Source organism: Molothrus ater, chromosome Z (assembly GCF_012460135.2).
Source record: "Molothrus ater isolate BHLD 08-10-18 breed brown headed cowbird chromosome Z, BPBGC_Mater_1.1, whole genome shotgun sequence".
Classification (NCBI taxonomy): domain Eukaryota; kingdom Metazoa; phylum Chordata; class Aves; order Passeriformes; family Icteridae; genus Molothrus; species Molothrus ater.
In genome coordinates, this window is record NC_050511.2 from 62021820 (window position 1) to 62037001 (window position 15182).

Consider the following 15182-nt stretch of genomic DNA (forward strand, 5'->3'; position numbering starts at 1 on the left):
CACTCTGCTGGTTTCCAAGAGTTAACATAAAGGTCACCCTGAAATTCTCCTCCTGATTGTTGAGGATAACTCCTAGATCTTCCTTTAGTACTTAGAATAACCAGTGGTAATACTCATAGCAAACCTCAGTGTCCTACAACATTTCTCTGAACTGGAACAGGTCAGAACCTGCATTGCTCAGGTCAGAATTTCTGTATGGGACTCTCAAACAGTTACAGAACCACACAGAATCACAGCATGGTTTGGATTGGAAGGGACTATTGAAGACTGTTCAGTTTAATCCCCCCAACTGTTATTAGTGTTCCTCAGATAGAGAACAAATTCTATACCCAACTAAACATATTTAGGATATAATTCAATGTCACTTTGCTATTGTTGCAATTTTTTTCAACACAGCTAATTTTTACTGCATTCCATGTGAGACAACTGCAGTATTTTTCTTTGCAGGAAGTTATTTGGGCCATTCACATGTAAATCCTAAAGCTGTATGCAAGTGAGTCTGATTTAAAATAATTTCTGTACTTTTAATGTGAGGTGCTGCTGTGGACGGCTGATTGGAGAGCACCCAGGAACAGAATGCAGCTGGCCTGTTTATCAGGCTGGCTCACAGAGCGATGGTAGAGAATGGTCTGTGCAAAAACACACAAAGATGAGTCCAACAGACGCTTTTGGTACAATCAATTTTCAAGATGGAGACCGCACGTACCATGCCAAGGTAATAGTTGCTGTGTTTATATGTCTGACTTGTTTTTGCAATTTCAGCATAAGAAAAGAAAAGAAAACAAAGGCAAAAATTTGATTGGGTGCATATCAGATTGATTGCCTTAAAGAGGGCAGGGGAATCTAAAAGGAAACCGGTTTAAAATGTGTGTATATTTTTATGTTGAACTTCACTTAGGGATAGGGATACATTAACTTAGGTTAACTTAGGTTAGGGATACATTGTCTGTATTGCTCACATGCATTTTGGTGCTATTGTGTTAGGGTAGTATGACAGCTCTAATCCTTCACAAATCTGCAGGACATTAATCCTTAGAACTTTGTAATGTGTTGTAGTTTCTTCTCCTGAAGAATTTAAAAGATGTTTATTTTACCCATTATTTTCCTTTTCAGTATATTAGACTTTCTTATGACAGCAATTTGGATCAGCTGTTGCACCTGATGGTTAAAGAATGGCAGATGGAATTGCCAAAGTTAGTGATCTCTGTTCATGGAGGCATTCAAAATTTCAAGCTTCCCTCAAAGGTCAAGCAGGTTTTCAGCAAAGGGCTGGTGAAAGCAGCTGAGTCTACAGGAGCATGGATAATTACAGAAGGCGTCAACAGCGGTAGTGTAATTATTTTTCTTTGTTTCACTTTTCCTTTTGGTGTTTTTTCCCTGCATAATAACATGTAGGGTCAAAATAGAGTGAAATTATCTGAAAATTGGTGATATGTTAATACAAAATGAAGCCGTTTTTATATAAAGAGCAGTGCATAATTCAAAGAGTGGGATCATGTTAGTTTGCTGTTGACACACATTCTGCATATTTTAATTAGAGCAGAGTATTCTGCATGTATTAAGAAACACTGCATATAGCCAGAACTTATTTGCAGTAAATTTATCTGCTTCTTTAAAATATTTGGGTTTTGTGGACTATGATTAGTATTTTTGAAACAATTTTCAAAGCTCAATTTAACTTGTGTTTTATAATTGATAAAGTTTTGAATCAGGATAATCCAATAATTAGCCAATTAGTAGCTGAAAATCTCTTTGGACTACTCTCAAAAACTCAGAGGGGTCAGTAAACAGTGGAACTGAAAGTTTTACTTCTTTAGCTGTTATTCAATCTGGTGATCTTACAGGAGAACTGTCCTGGGCATTTATGTAACTAATGAAGTTTTATGGATGTGAAAAGCACCATTAGCAACATGTAAGAGTATTATTAATTAGAAATATGTGCTGAATTTGAAGCAGTGGAACATTACACCAGAGCTGTGAAGTGTACCTCAAATACACAAGTTGGGTACAACATTTTGGTTTTGGTTGAAACACAACTACAGTACAAATTATGTGATATGAAAACTTTCTTGGTGTCCTGTAACAGATCTCTGAATATGGAAAAAAGTTATCATTTGATTATCTGTTTAGGAGCGTCCAGGCACGTGGGGGATGCACTCAAAGGCCGTGCCTCACCACACCTGAGAAAGATCTGTGCTATTGGGATTCCTCCATGGGGTATCATTGAGAATCAGAGGGATCTCATTGGAAAAGATGTGAGTTGGATGCATTTTAATAACAAAAGCCTTCATGTTCATGGGATGTTAGAGCTTTCTTGCATACCTGATTTTCTTCTAGATTAACTTCACTAGTTTGATCTTTTTTTCACTATGATAGATTTTACTCAGCAACAGAATTTTGCATGGCATGTTGAGGCACTCCATTTTGCATTTTATGTATAAATGAATATCTTTAAAATACTTCTTACAGGAAATTGCCATTCCTTTTTAAAATTTTGTAATTATGTAGGCAACTCTCTTGTAGTTGTAAATTGTTTTTCTATATTAAGATTCAGAATGAACATTCAGGTTAGCAATGTATACAAATAAGCTATTAATAGGTGTATTATTTTATTCACAGTCTATTTTATATTCACAAACTATGACTTTATGTGAGGGCATAATCTACTCAAGTGTCTAAAAGAACTTAAATAGTAAGGTGAAATCATTCCTGATAAATGTTAGCTCACATATTATTAATGGGAATACAACCCAGGGAAACTATGCCATGGTGTTCCAGCTGTTGCAAAGAATGCCAGGCAGTGACTCTAATGGTTGTAAACCCAATCAGAAGTGTTTTCTGGGGTATTAATTACGGATTTGTTGCTGTTAAGAATCAAATGTTTGAGTAGCTCTAAAATCATGATGGAGATTTCTGAACAGCCACACTGTGATGAAGAAATACATACAAGTGAGGAAACATAAATTGTGCTATTTTGTTGCTTTCTTTGAGGACATTTTTATTTTGGTTTTCTCAGGTAGTTTGCCTGTACCAGACTCTTGGTAACCCACTCAGCAAGCTGAGTACGCTCAACAGCATGCATTCTCATTTTCTAATGGCAGATGATGGGACAGTAGGCAAGTATGGGAATGAAATGATGCTCAGGAGGAATTTGGAGAAGTACATGTCACTTCAAAAAATACACACAAGTGAGTAGTGCTGTGGCATATCACTTTATGACAGAAAAACCTACCCTAAAAGATGGGGAGGTACTTTACCTTTCATGCTATGTATTGTACATCTTGATTTGCCATAGCTTTCACTGAGGTCAAATGTCATTAATTGTATGTGTTTTGAACTCTAAAACTCAGGAAAATGAAAGGACAGCATTTTTATAAAGCATTATGCATATGGATGAACTTACAAATGGGTGTTTCTCAGTTGTAGAGACATCTAAATGACTCAGATTATTTAGAAAATATTGAGCATTTGCTCACAGTTTTACGTGGTCGCTATTTCACCACTAGATACTTCCCCAGCATTTTGTGAGATGGAAAGATTGTTACATTCAGTGGAATTCAAATCCTTTTTACCATGTTAACTACTTTTGCCCTCATCACTCCTCTCTACTGCAAGTCTATGACCTCCTCAAGTACAGCAATGAAGAGTGGTTGCAGAAGCAAAACCTTTAGCCAGTGTTTGACAGATTGCATTGCTTCCACTGTTTATTTATAAGTAAATAAGTTACAGTAAAGAAATAATTAAATAAATATTTATTACATAGACAATTATTTCCTTTTATGCACTTATTGTACAAATTATTTGTGGAAGTTCACTCTTACCTAGTCATTCAAATCTTGAGGTATGTTAAAAAGGCATTAGTATTATGATGTTGATGTTGCTTCCTTTATCTGCTCACATAATAGAATTGACAAACTTAGAAACCAACCCAATTTTTAACATGTTCATGTATAGAGCTTTTTACTTGGACTCTTTTATTTTCTTAGTATGAGCTTTTGCAAGTCAGGCTTTCACTTTCATTTCTATTGCATTGTACTTGAAATTCTTTTCTGTTTTTTTTTAAAACACCTGCCCTGCTGATGTAACTCTGGGAAGAGTCTCTGAAGAAATACCTGATTACTTTTCTATGTCTGTAGGTAAATACGTGGCTGTTGAACATGTTTCAAATGCCCTTGCATGTGACAACTATTATAAAGGGAAGAGGGGTATTTAGAAGGATGTTCTTTCTTCCTGATGGTTTCAGTTTTTTCAGTAGTTTTTCATGATCTTTTTTGATCGAGTTGAAGAAGTTTTCTGAAAGTCTTAAAAGATGTAAGTGAAATGACAGATGGTGAAGGAATTATTTCCTCTCCATGTTGAACCATGTATAAGTATTTTTTCCCCAATGTTTTGACTTTTGTGTGTGTGACTGAGATTTGTTTGTAACTGGTTAGGTGTGTTTTGAAACAGGAATGGGCCAAGGTGTTCCCATGGTCGGGCTGGTGCTGGAAGGAGGCCCCAGTGTGATCCTGATGGTGTGGGAGTACGTGAGGGCCAGCCCAGCTGTGCCAGTGGTGGTCTACGAGGGCACTGGCAGAGCTGCAGATATCCTGGCCTTTGCCCACAAGCACACGGGTGACACGGGGTGAGTAGTGGCACAATGCTCCTCCTCCCTGGTCTGCCATGCTGGCAGGCACCTGCAAACCCCTGTCTCAAACTACGGGGATAATTTCTAATGCTTCTGGTAATGATGCCCCTCTGGTCTTTTGCCAGCTTTAACTTCTGTGGTAAGAGAATGGAGTTTCTTTCTTCCCTGCCTCAAACTAGTGCTGAGATAATTATTCTGCCAAATTTACTATGGCTTTTTTGAAGAGAGAAAACTGCATGTAGCTACTCTGAGTTGTGAAATTTCTCACCTTTGCTGAGACACACTAATGGACTACCCCCAGAGTATTTGCTATTGTTTCAGCTCAGTTATGTCTCTAGCTATCAATATTCTGTCTGTAGGCTTGGATTTGGATTGTACAAAACTTTTGAGACTAGAGCTAGGGTTCACTGCTGTAGAAGCCTCAGACTGGAGTAGAAGGAAGACTAGGTTTTTCATCTTTGGTTTTGGCTTCTCAGTGTTAGCCCAGATTTGTCACCCTTGTCGAGGTGCCTATGTCACCACCAGTCCAGTCTCAGCTGCAGACTCTATTGAACCTGCCCTGGTGAAAATTCTGCATCCAAACTGGACATAAAAATATATGTTTGCATAGCAATTTAATATTATATGTAAAAGTTTTTCAAAGTCAAATAGCTTTCTAAATAAAAATTGAATTTTAAAGAGGTCACTGTGTTCACTCCCATTTAAGAAAATGAACTATTTAATAAACTTCATATCCTAATTGTTTACTTATTGTCTTTCATGAATATACTTTTGGATATGTGGTATTTACCCCTAGTGTGTTTGAGAACTTTTTTCTTCACTTGCTTTTTCCCCTGTATTTATGACATTTTAAAAAAAAATCCTTCCGTTAAAAAAAAAAGGAAAATATGAATGGAAAGGCTAACAGAAAGACAAAAATGAGGAAAAATGGGAGAGATATGAAGTCTAATGAGCAAATGGTAAGGAATTTCATTTTATGTCTATTTTTCTTTCTTTATTGAAAGAAAGAAAAATCAGTTTCAGTAATTTTTAGCTCTGTGTTCACAGAAAATCCTTTGAAAATTGTTAATTTACTAATGTGTTGTATTTTCAATAGTAAATATGTATGTCAGAACAAATGTGTATGTGATTAATAATTTATATTATGGGATAACTTTTCTTTGTGTTGAATGACAGATTAAGTCAACAGGGAAGTAGAAGAAAAAGAAATTTCTCCTAATTTCAGCTTTTCTGATGAGCCATTTGGGTGGGTAAGAAATATCTAAAATAGAATTGTCATTGATTATATGTCTGTTTTCCAGGGATCTGTGCCCTCAGGTGAAGGAGGAGATCTTAATGATGATTCAGAACATATTTAGGTTGGAACAGAAGCAGTCCAGTCGTCTATTTCATGTTTTGATGGAATGCATGAAACACAAAGAGTCTGTGAGTAGGGTTCATGTGCTGAGTTTAGGAGGTCTTCATTTCCTGTTACCCTTTTTGCTCTTTCTCTGGTGGGCTGGCATGGGCACAGGTGCTATATCTAAGATAAAGATAACACAGTTGTGTCTGTGCCAATTTCTATATTGAATAGCTCTATAGAGCTTGTTTAGTTAATTTACCAAGTTTCAGTTTCAAACATCGTTAATAAAATGAGAGCCTTTCTGATTTTAATAAAAGACAAATATCTTTGTTTTCCCAAGAAAGATCAAGTAATTCCTAAATTTTTCTTCTCCATTAGAGTCTTATTTATGATTTAGAAAGGTTTCCTTCCATTCTCCTTCTCACTAGAGAATTGTGCTAGAACTTATCTCTGAAACACTGCTAGTAACTGGAAATCCCCTCCCTCCCTCCAGCTGCTGGCCATGCACTTGAGTAAACCATATTGGCTGCCACCAGTCACCATCTTATTTTCTATGTGACAGCATAGTTTCCAGGAGCATCTGCTCCATGCTTGTGCTGAATCTGATTGGCCTGTAGTTCCCTAGGTCTTTCTTTTTAGCCTTTTAAAAAACAGTAGTTTTGTTTCCCCTTTTCCAGTTACTTTGCCTCTGTCACAACATTTCAAATATGATGGAGTTCCCAGTATTTAAACAAATAATGATAATTGGACTAATAATCACTAAAATGGATACTACCCAGTACATTTTTAGTATTTTTTGTATTACTTTATTTGAGTGTCTGTTTTCTAGTTGAGAACTGGGTGAATATCAGCAATGTTGCATTTGTACATTTCTCAGGTTTAGAGGTTAATCAAAAGGAAACAAACTCATGTAGACTCTTGCAGTAGGTTTATTCCAATTTTCCTGGGGTGCCATTGCATTAAAAACCAAAATGGTGCACTTTCTGTCTGAAGCAAAGGAAAATTGTGTCTGGACCCTTGCCATTGTTTGTGTTGAAATGTGTATGATTTAATCTACCACAGCCCATACAAAGGAGAAATAACTACAGACTTCTCTGCCTCACCTCAAACAGTGTACTTCTGCAATTCTAACAGATAACCATATTTGATGCCGAGTCAGAAGATGAGCAGGACATTGATTTGGCAATTCTGACAGCACTCTTGAAAGGTATTGAAAAATACGACCTGTTTTTATCCGGCATGCAGTCTCATTGACTTATCTTTACAAAGTAAGGGAGTAACATAAATATGTGGAAACTGATAAATCCTTGCTGCCTCCTAGGTACGAATATATCTGCTTCAGATCAGCTAGATTTGGCATTGGCCTGGAACCAGCTAGATATTGCCAAGAAACACATACTTGTTTATGGACAACACTGGAAGGTACTATTACCTCCTCTTTCTCACCATGTCTTTACACTTTTTTTTTGGTGACTAATTTTTAATGATTTGCATTTGTCAAGCTTTAACTAATAGTTTGAAGACTGGACTCAGTCTTGTGTAGTCTGCTTCAACATTGGAGGAGCATTACCCTTAAAACAGTGAGGTATTCAGCTATGCAGTGAGTCAGATCGCATTTGTTTTTTCAGAGAAGAGATGATATCCTAAGGTTGGTTTTGCTGTGAGCTTTTCCAAGTAGTTTCAGTTTCATTCTGGGTATGTATTTTTCAAGCCTGTGTTGGCAATAAGTGGTGCTTAGGGATATTTCATTGTAGCTTAGAATACTCTTTTCTCCAAAGATATAAACCCCAAAAGGGGTATTGCCTCTGTTTTCCTACCTCTAGACAGAAATACAGAAATCCCAGAGTAAATCACCAGGTGAAAAAAAAGTCATGTCATTATTTTAGATATAGTTTCTTAGGAATCGTTGCAATGAGAGAGTTATGATCCAATTATAAGAGATGTCTCTACTCAATTTAAGGTGTAGAAGAGACCATGCTCAATAGTAGAGATTTTTTAACAGTGAATGTGAGGTATGAGAAGGGGACAGAGAAAGAGAGTGAGAGAGAGAGGTTAAAGAAAAGATACCACCACAGGGATTCCTGCAGTGTCCTGTTGGTTATTCTTCACCCTGGTCTTCAGAGGTGAGGTGCCTGAGCTGTCCTTCTGGAGGTACCACTTTTACACAGTCTAAGTACCAGATACTCACAAGATGTGCTGATCCCATATGGGAAATCCCATTCCCATAACTTGAGTTGGCATGTGGATAAGCACTTGCTTCCTTTCTCGCTGTTTGCCACAGTGGGAATTTTTGTCCAGATGCTAACCAAACCTTTACCTCCCTTAGGCCTGGAATTAACTCTTTCCTGCTGTGCCATCTATGCTTATCTCAGGTTCTGTTGTGGTGGCTTCTCTTATCAGGACAGTGTTTTGGCACAACTAAGTGCATTTTTAGGTCCTTGCAGAAGGCAAGCCAGGATTTAGACTTGCATGTGTGTGAAAGAACATACAATAGCAATTTAATTAATTAATTAATTAATTAAATTTAAATTATGGTTTTCAAATTTTCATATGTACTTAAATATAACCCTCCATAAATGAGTTTTTTTTGTACATAAGAAGATTTTTATAGATGACAAATATAAAACTCTTTGTGCCTCAACACATTTTTCCCATTTGTTATATGAATTAATATTTTCCTCAAGAAAGAAAATGATCCAAGAAGTGCTTCCCAGAAGTACTCTTTCATTCCCTGCCAAGAATTACAAGGTTGATTTTTTTCAGTCCCCAGTATGTTTTCTTCTTTAAACTGTAAATTTTGAAAATGGGCAGTTGTACATATTTGAGTGGCCATAGCTGGTTGTTTGCCACAACAAGAGACCTGATTATGGTCACCAGACCATATTTTTTTGTGGTGCATAAGGCTGAATATATGGAGGACTATGTCTGGGATGTCTACAATTGAAGATCCATGAATTAAAGACAGGATATTGGAAAAAAATTTATTAATGAGAAGTGTTATCAACTGTTGGAACAGGCTCCTCAGGGATGTGTTGAGTAATCAAACATCGAACTACCTAAAAGACATAGATGTGGCACTTAGGGATAGGGTTTAGTGGTGGATTTGTCAGTGTTAGCTTTGCTGATTGACTTGATGATCTAAAGATCTTTTCCCAACTAAGTTAATCTGTGATTCTGTATGTGGGGGAAATAATAAATTTTTTCTGATCCCCACCTCTTCAACACAGAAGGGTTTAGGGACTGATTGAGCAGTTCAGCCTCTTTACTCTTGGCTTTTCCAAGGTGAATATCAGTTTGGTTTTTCCATATTTTTAACAATATTTCCTGCTCTTCTGTGTACTTGAATATTCAGGTGAAAAGTCATCTTTTGGGATAGGTAGATCAGCACTCAATATTCTCATTTAGATATTTAGGGAAAAATTATTATTTTACATATTCTATATTAACTAAAGGATAAATCCTAATAGGCTGTATGCCTTTTTAAAATTTTCTAACTTATATCTGGTTTATATTAATGATTGCAGGAGATAGGTCCACTAGAACTTTCTTCTGCCTGTCACTGCCAAAATTCTGATTTCTCTCTACAAAGTAACTACCTTGCTTCCACTTATTCTGCTGTGTTTTTTCATGTTGTTATTATTGTACTTCTGTTATATTTGCCCTTACAAAGTCCTAACTCTATTGATATGCCATACTTTGACAACTCGGTTTTTTAACAATTTGCATATTTCATATGTACTGTCTATGTTTCTGATGTCAAAGGGGCTGATTTCAGCTGTACTTCAGTTCTCTGGAAACTCTTAGGTGAATACCACAGGGTCCTGACACTTTGCCACTGCCACTTCATGGATGGTTTCTATAATCTTTTCTACTGATACTTCAGTTTGACACAGTTCCTCAGATTTTTCTGCCATAAAGAACAACTTTGATAGGTGACTTTCCCAGCCTGTTTGGTAAGCAGTAGGACAACAAATTAGTTTGCTGTGTCTACAATAGCCTTAAGTGTTTCTTTTATACCTGGTCATCCTCTGTCCTTACAGGTCCACTGGCAGTCCCCCTACTCCCACTCCTCTGCTTCTGATATGTTTGCAAAAAGCCAATGTATCTGTTCATATCTATTTCAGTACAATGTTCAGCACCATTTTGAATGAAAAGCCATTGTCAAATAATAATTGTGTTCTCCCATTCACATAAGATTTAAAGATCTCATAATAAACAAACCTCACATCTCTTACTGCTTCTCCAGGCAAAAATTGGGATGACATATATACGTGAATGCTTTTCTTTTTAGGCAGGGAAAAAACCCCAGTGTTCCTGCACTGAACAGAAAAAAAAAAAAAAAAAGAAAGAAAGCATACAAGGACTGCTTTAAAGCTTGCCTTTAACTTAGTTGCTTTCTTAACTAAAGTGAAGCAACCCTCTGACTGTCAGGTACTGCTAGACCTGCAATTGTCAGGGTTCTCCAGTTTCTGCTGAGTTATTGCACTTGTGTGTTCAAATTTTGAGTTACATATTTAGGGACAGTTTTTAGGTGATTGTCTGTGGACTCCTATAATATTTCTGTTCACTTAAGTGTTGGAAACATGCACAATTATGCACGTGTCCTTTCTTTTTAGAAAGGAGTTTAGAAGGTAAAGGTTATAACCAGGTGTGGCTGTGTTTCTGTTTAAATGTCAACTCTACCTCAAATACCAAAGAATACCATTCTAATAGTATTCAAGGGGCTCTTCAGACACACTGCCAGCTCAAGGACTGTTAGAAGAAATTTAATGCAAGAATGTCCAGTCATTCTCAGATATTTCTGGGAAAAAACCCCAATAATTCAGGATCAGTGGAAAAGTTGTCTTTTTATGTGCAAGAATTGTGTAACATTTATTAATCATCTTTTAAAATTATGTCTGTTAAACCTCAATATAGACATGGAATGTACAATTTTCAAGTTAGCGCTAACACCTGCCCTGTTAGTGCTCCAGCCTCCTCATTCTGCTCATCCCATGGCATTTCCTGGGCATATGTGTTCTGTAGAAAAACTTTATGTGGATTAATATGAACCTCATATGTCTAACTCCTTTGCCACTTTGCATGTATAAGCCCTGCTGAGCTCTGTTCAAATGCCATGAGTAGAGTACTTCCACCATTTGGACACTGCTTATAGGTAGATCTCTGCTTCATGTTTCCTCTGAGGGAGTTTATTCTAACACACATTCTCTCTCATACTTGAAAAAAAAAATTGCTTTAAAGAAATTTCAGTTCTGTAGAGACTTTTGTATGGCACTTAGAAACAGCTTTTGTCATGTGTCAAAAAAAAAAAAAAAAAAAGGCTTCTCCCGTGCCCTGCATTATCATACTTTATCTTCTGAACTGAATTATAGAGTAGGGAATGTATTATCAGAGTCTAGTCGTGAAGTTACATTTGTAGAAGTCTCTAGAGATGTTTGGTTTATGGAAACTGTTTTCCTTCCCCTCTATTGGCTTTTTACACAGATGTTTCCTCCAGCATTTTTTTCTTTTGTACTTGCACTTTAAATATACATAGAGACAAGTCACTGGATGGAGAGATTACTAGCTCTAGGAATGTTTTATTTATTTACAAAAGTAGTTTTCTGATATTTTCCTTCAACTCTGTCCATTTGGAGGTTGGTGCCTTGGAACAGGCAATGCTGGATGCTTTAGTCATGGATCGTGTAGATTTTGTTAAACTGTTAATAGAACACGGAGTGAACATGCACCGGTTTCTTACCATATCTCGTTTGGAAGAACTCTACAATACAGTGAGTATTTGAAATCCCAGTGTACCACTTTAGATATTAAAGCCTGGAAACAATGCTGTTTTGCTTAATGGGTGTGATGATTAGGCCATGTTTTTATGAAGGCTTTTTGAAAAAAAAACAAAAAAGGAAAATTTATGGGTTTGGTTACTTTTGATTGTAATGTGGGGGTTTGGGAATGGTGTACCAGGTTGTTATTTTTGACTGTCACTAGCTTGGGTAGTCACTGGAAGATGATAAGAAATATGTTCAGATTTTAATCTGATATGTAATACATGCTCACCTTGCTGAAAATGATTTGTTGTTTAGACCAAAGCTATATCAGTTTCTTTCTAGAATAAGTCAAGATTTAAGATAGTGGAGATGTTGCTGATTAGTGTTGAAGTTTTTTTGAAGATTTGTAGGTAGAGTGGGGAGCGTTTGAATCACAGTAGTTTATTTTGTAGATTTTTTTAAGCTGCTATATTAATTATGTTATGTTATGCTACATTATGTTATGTTATATTTCTTATGTATATTATATGTATTGATTTTCTAGTGTAGAGTGATGTGTTTGTTTACTGTCTTTTCTATTCACACCACAGAAACAAGGACCATCAAATCTGCTTTTACACCATCTAGTTCGAGATGTGAAACAGGTAATAGACATAGGAAAGGCTGAGGACAAAAATGCTAGATTAATACTTCAGTGTCCACTGGCAAGCTGCTATTAGATAATACAGGGGAATTTTGGTAATAGAAGTGACAGCTTCATTACTGCAGTGCTAAATGGTTTCATCTTAATTCCACTGACCCGCTAAGCAATTAACCAATATACTGCTGCTGAGGCTCCCAAGGGTCCTGTACCTTAATTTCAAAGCCCAGTAGTTCATCCAGATCAGACTCTCTTTCTCACATTACTAAATTGACATTTTGAAGTGATGGTACAAAAGACTTAGTGAATTAGTGCAGTGGTTATGCTCCTTGCTTTAAGGTTTAATGTTTTTTCCCCAAAGTTAAGGTCTTTCCTTGTTAGAGCAGTAGATAAGATATTGTGACAAGAGAAAAGACAGCAGAAAGGATATTATGACAAGAGATAATATTTGTATGTGGCCTAGGAGAACAGAAGGTGGGAGTGGATGACTACTGCATGGAGCACTGGTTCCATTAATGATTTAGTAGCAGCCTTGTTATTTAGATACATCATTAACTTATTTCACAATTCTGTTATCTGCTGTTCCTCACAGCACTGCTTAGCCAGAAAGGGATGAGCTGTTCTTTATGCATCCACACTTCAACACAGGGGATTTCTAGATCCAAATCTAGACTAATTGGCTAATTCTTTCCAGGGTGTGATTGCTAAGATAAAATGAAATGGCAAGTCTGACTATTTGCAGAGTTCTGTTGGATTTGTGGTATTGTTTTGCTACTGTGGATGACTTTCATGTCAATCCCATTAATGATTCTTTAGATAGATGTAGGGTATCCTGGTCTCCCAAACAAACTGTTTTCTGTGTTTTTTCATACTGATGGACATATTCAAGATCTATTATATGTTATAAATCTGGAATCTATATGAAAGGTCTAAATCTTGAAAAAAACATTGAGCTTCTCCAGGCTGAGAAAATTCTCTTCTTCACTGAAGTGATTGATATGATCACTTCACTAAAATCCATATATATACATATATATATATATATATATATTTGTCTTTATATATCTCAGGACACTTTGGGAAAACCCAGTGTGTGATCTAAAGAGAAGCTTTTGGCACCTGACATACAGTAATGGAATTAATGTAAAAAATTAATGTCTGCACAATTTCAATACTTTCTCTGCCTTTGTGTAAGCTAAGTTTGGGATCTGCAAACAGGTCTAAATGCTGAAAAGCCTTATTTACCTGAGCTTCTGTAAGTTCACATAAGTGTTCTGTGAAGGGGTTGTGCAGTTGCAGTCTGATTAAACCTGGTGGCACGGTAGTTGGGTCAGTCAACAGAGTGATGTGACCCTGGATTTAGAATATTTTCTGTTACTGTGAACAGCTTTGATGCTGCTGCAATTGAATGAAGATACATGCAGTCTGCTCTGATGATGTAAAAAGTGGGGATTAGTGCACAGAGAAGTATCTACAAGCTTAGGCATTCAAAAATACTTGCCTAACTCTCAGTGACCTGGGACTGAGTGGCCTTAGCTGACTGTACTGAGGTTTGCTGCTGAAGTATATTGAAAAAACACCCTCAGTCCAATGAAGAAAAAGACTTTTCACAGTCTGAAAGGCTTACACTGCCAGAAATACATAACATCTCTGATCCCATTTATATACAGGCTCATTTTTCACTTACTTCAAAGAGTTGCAGTTGAGGTTTTACCAATAAGTTTTAAAATCTGCATGGAAGAGAATTTATTCTTCAGAGAATTTGTCATAAGCCTTGGGTCTTTGAAAGACAGTGGAGGTTAGATGGGCACTGGTGCTTTAAGCAGAAGAGGTGAGATAGTCAGAAGGTAGAGCTAGTGCATGTACTGCTGTTGTCCTAGCTGTCAAGACAGTCTTGAGCCTCAACAGGATATTTCCAGTCTCTAGGAATTATTACTCTGCTTCAGCTTAAATACATGCTTCAGCTACTTCTTCAATTTTAGTTAATCAAAGTGCTTGATTGTACCATGCTAATTTTCTCTTGTGAGAAGGTTTTTATCTCTACCTCTGCTGTTGGTCCTTGTCCAGAAGAACTGTTACCCTTACTGTTGGATGCAGCTGATCTTGTGAACATTGCAAAATATGCAATGTGGGTACAGTGAACTGCAGGAATCACATTTCCCCCTCTTTTCTAGAAGAGTTCCATATGCGTAATGAATGTGTACACTTTCTTGACACATTTTTCCAGATTTTACAATAGGAGGGCTATAACATGGTTGAATGTTGCATATAACAGCATCATGAAATGTTTGTGATGTTTGGTGTTTCAGAATAACCTTTCTTTGGATTACAAGATATCACTGATTGACATTGGACTGGTGATAGAATACCTTCTTGGTGAAGCTTATCAGAGCAGCTACACAAGGAAGCATTTCCGAATTCTCTACAATGATCTCTACAGAAAACACAAGGTAGCTTCTTCCAAAACACTGGTTACCAAGAAAAGCCAAAATGTGACACCTGAAAATAGCTCATATTGTCATCCTGGTTTGTCTGAGGAGTATCATGTAAATGTGTGCCATGCTTGTCTGTTTGAGAACTGTAGAGAGGTTGCAAATAAAGGAGAGATATCCCCAAGAGTATTGTTGGTTGTTAAATTATTTATTAGTTCAGTAAATTTACCTTTGTGTCCAGTATCTGGGTTGTATTTTGTCTATCAATAAGGTATGACAAGACTGTCCCAACCACCATTTTCTCTTTTTTGAAACAGTTACATATTTGCTTCTTGCAGCTTGAACCGCCTCACGGAAATACTAAATTCCACATGTCTTG

At 36.7% G+C, this 15182-nt stretch overlaps 1 protein-coding gene across 1 annotated transcript in view; it reads left to right on the forward strand.

Moving 5' to 3' along the window:
• Positions 1–15182, forward strand: part of TRPM6 (transient receptor potential cation channel subfamily M member 6) — an 84629-nt gene that overhangs the window by 18251 nt on the left and 51196 nt on the right. The window contains exons 5-15 of the mRNA XM_036403779.1: positions 535–715; positions 1114–1327; positions 2131–2255; positions 3017–3188; positions 4450–4624; positions 5929–6052; positions 7104–7176; positions 7291–7391; positions 11606–11740; positions 12322–12375; positions 14681–14821. Of these exons, the coding sequence (XP_036259672.1) occupies positions 535–715; positions 1114–1327; positions 2131–2255; positions 3017–3188; positions 4450–4624; positions 5929–6052; positions 7104–7176; positions 7291–7391; positions 11606–11740; positions 12322–12375; positions 14681–14821 (1495 nt within the window). The remainder of the gene's footprint in view (positions 1–534; positions 716–1113; positions 1328–2130; positions 2256–3016; positions 3189–4449; positions 4625–5928; positions 6053–7103; positions 7177–7290; positions 7392–11605; positions 11741–12321; positions 12376–14680; positions 14822–15182) is intronic.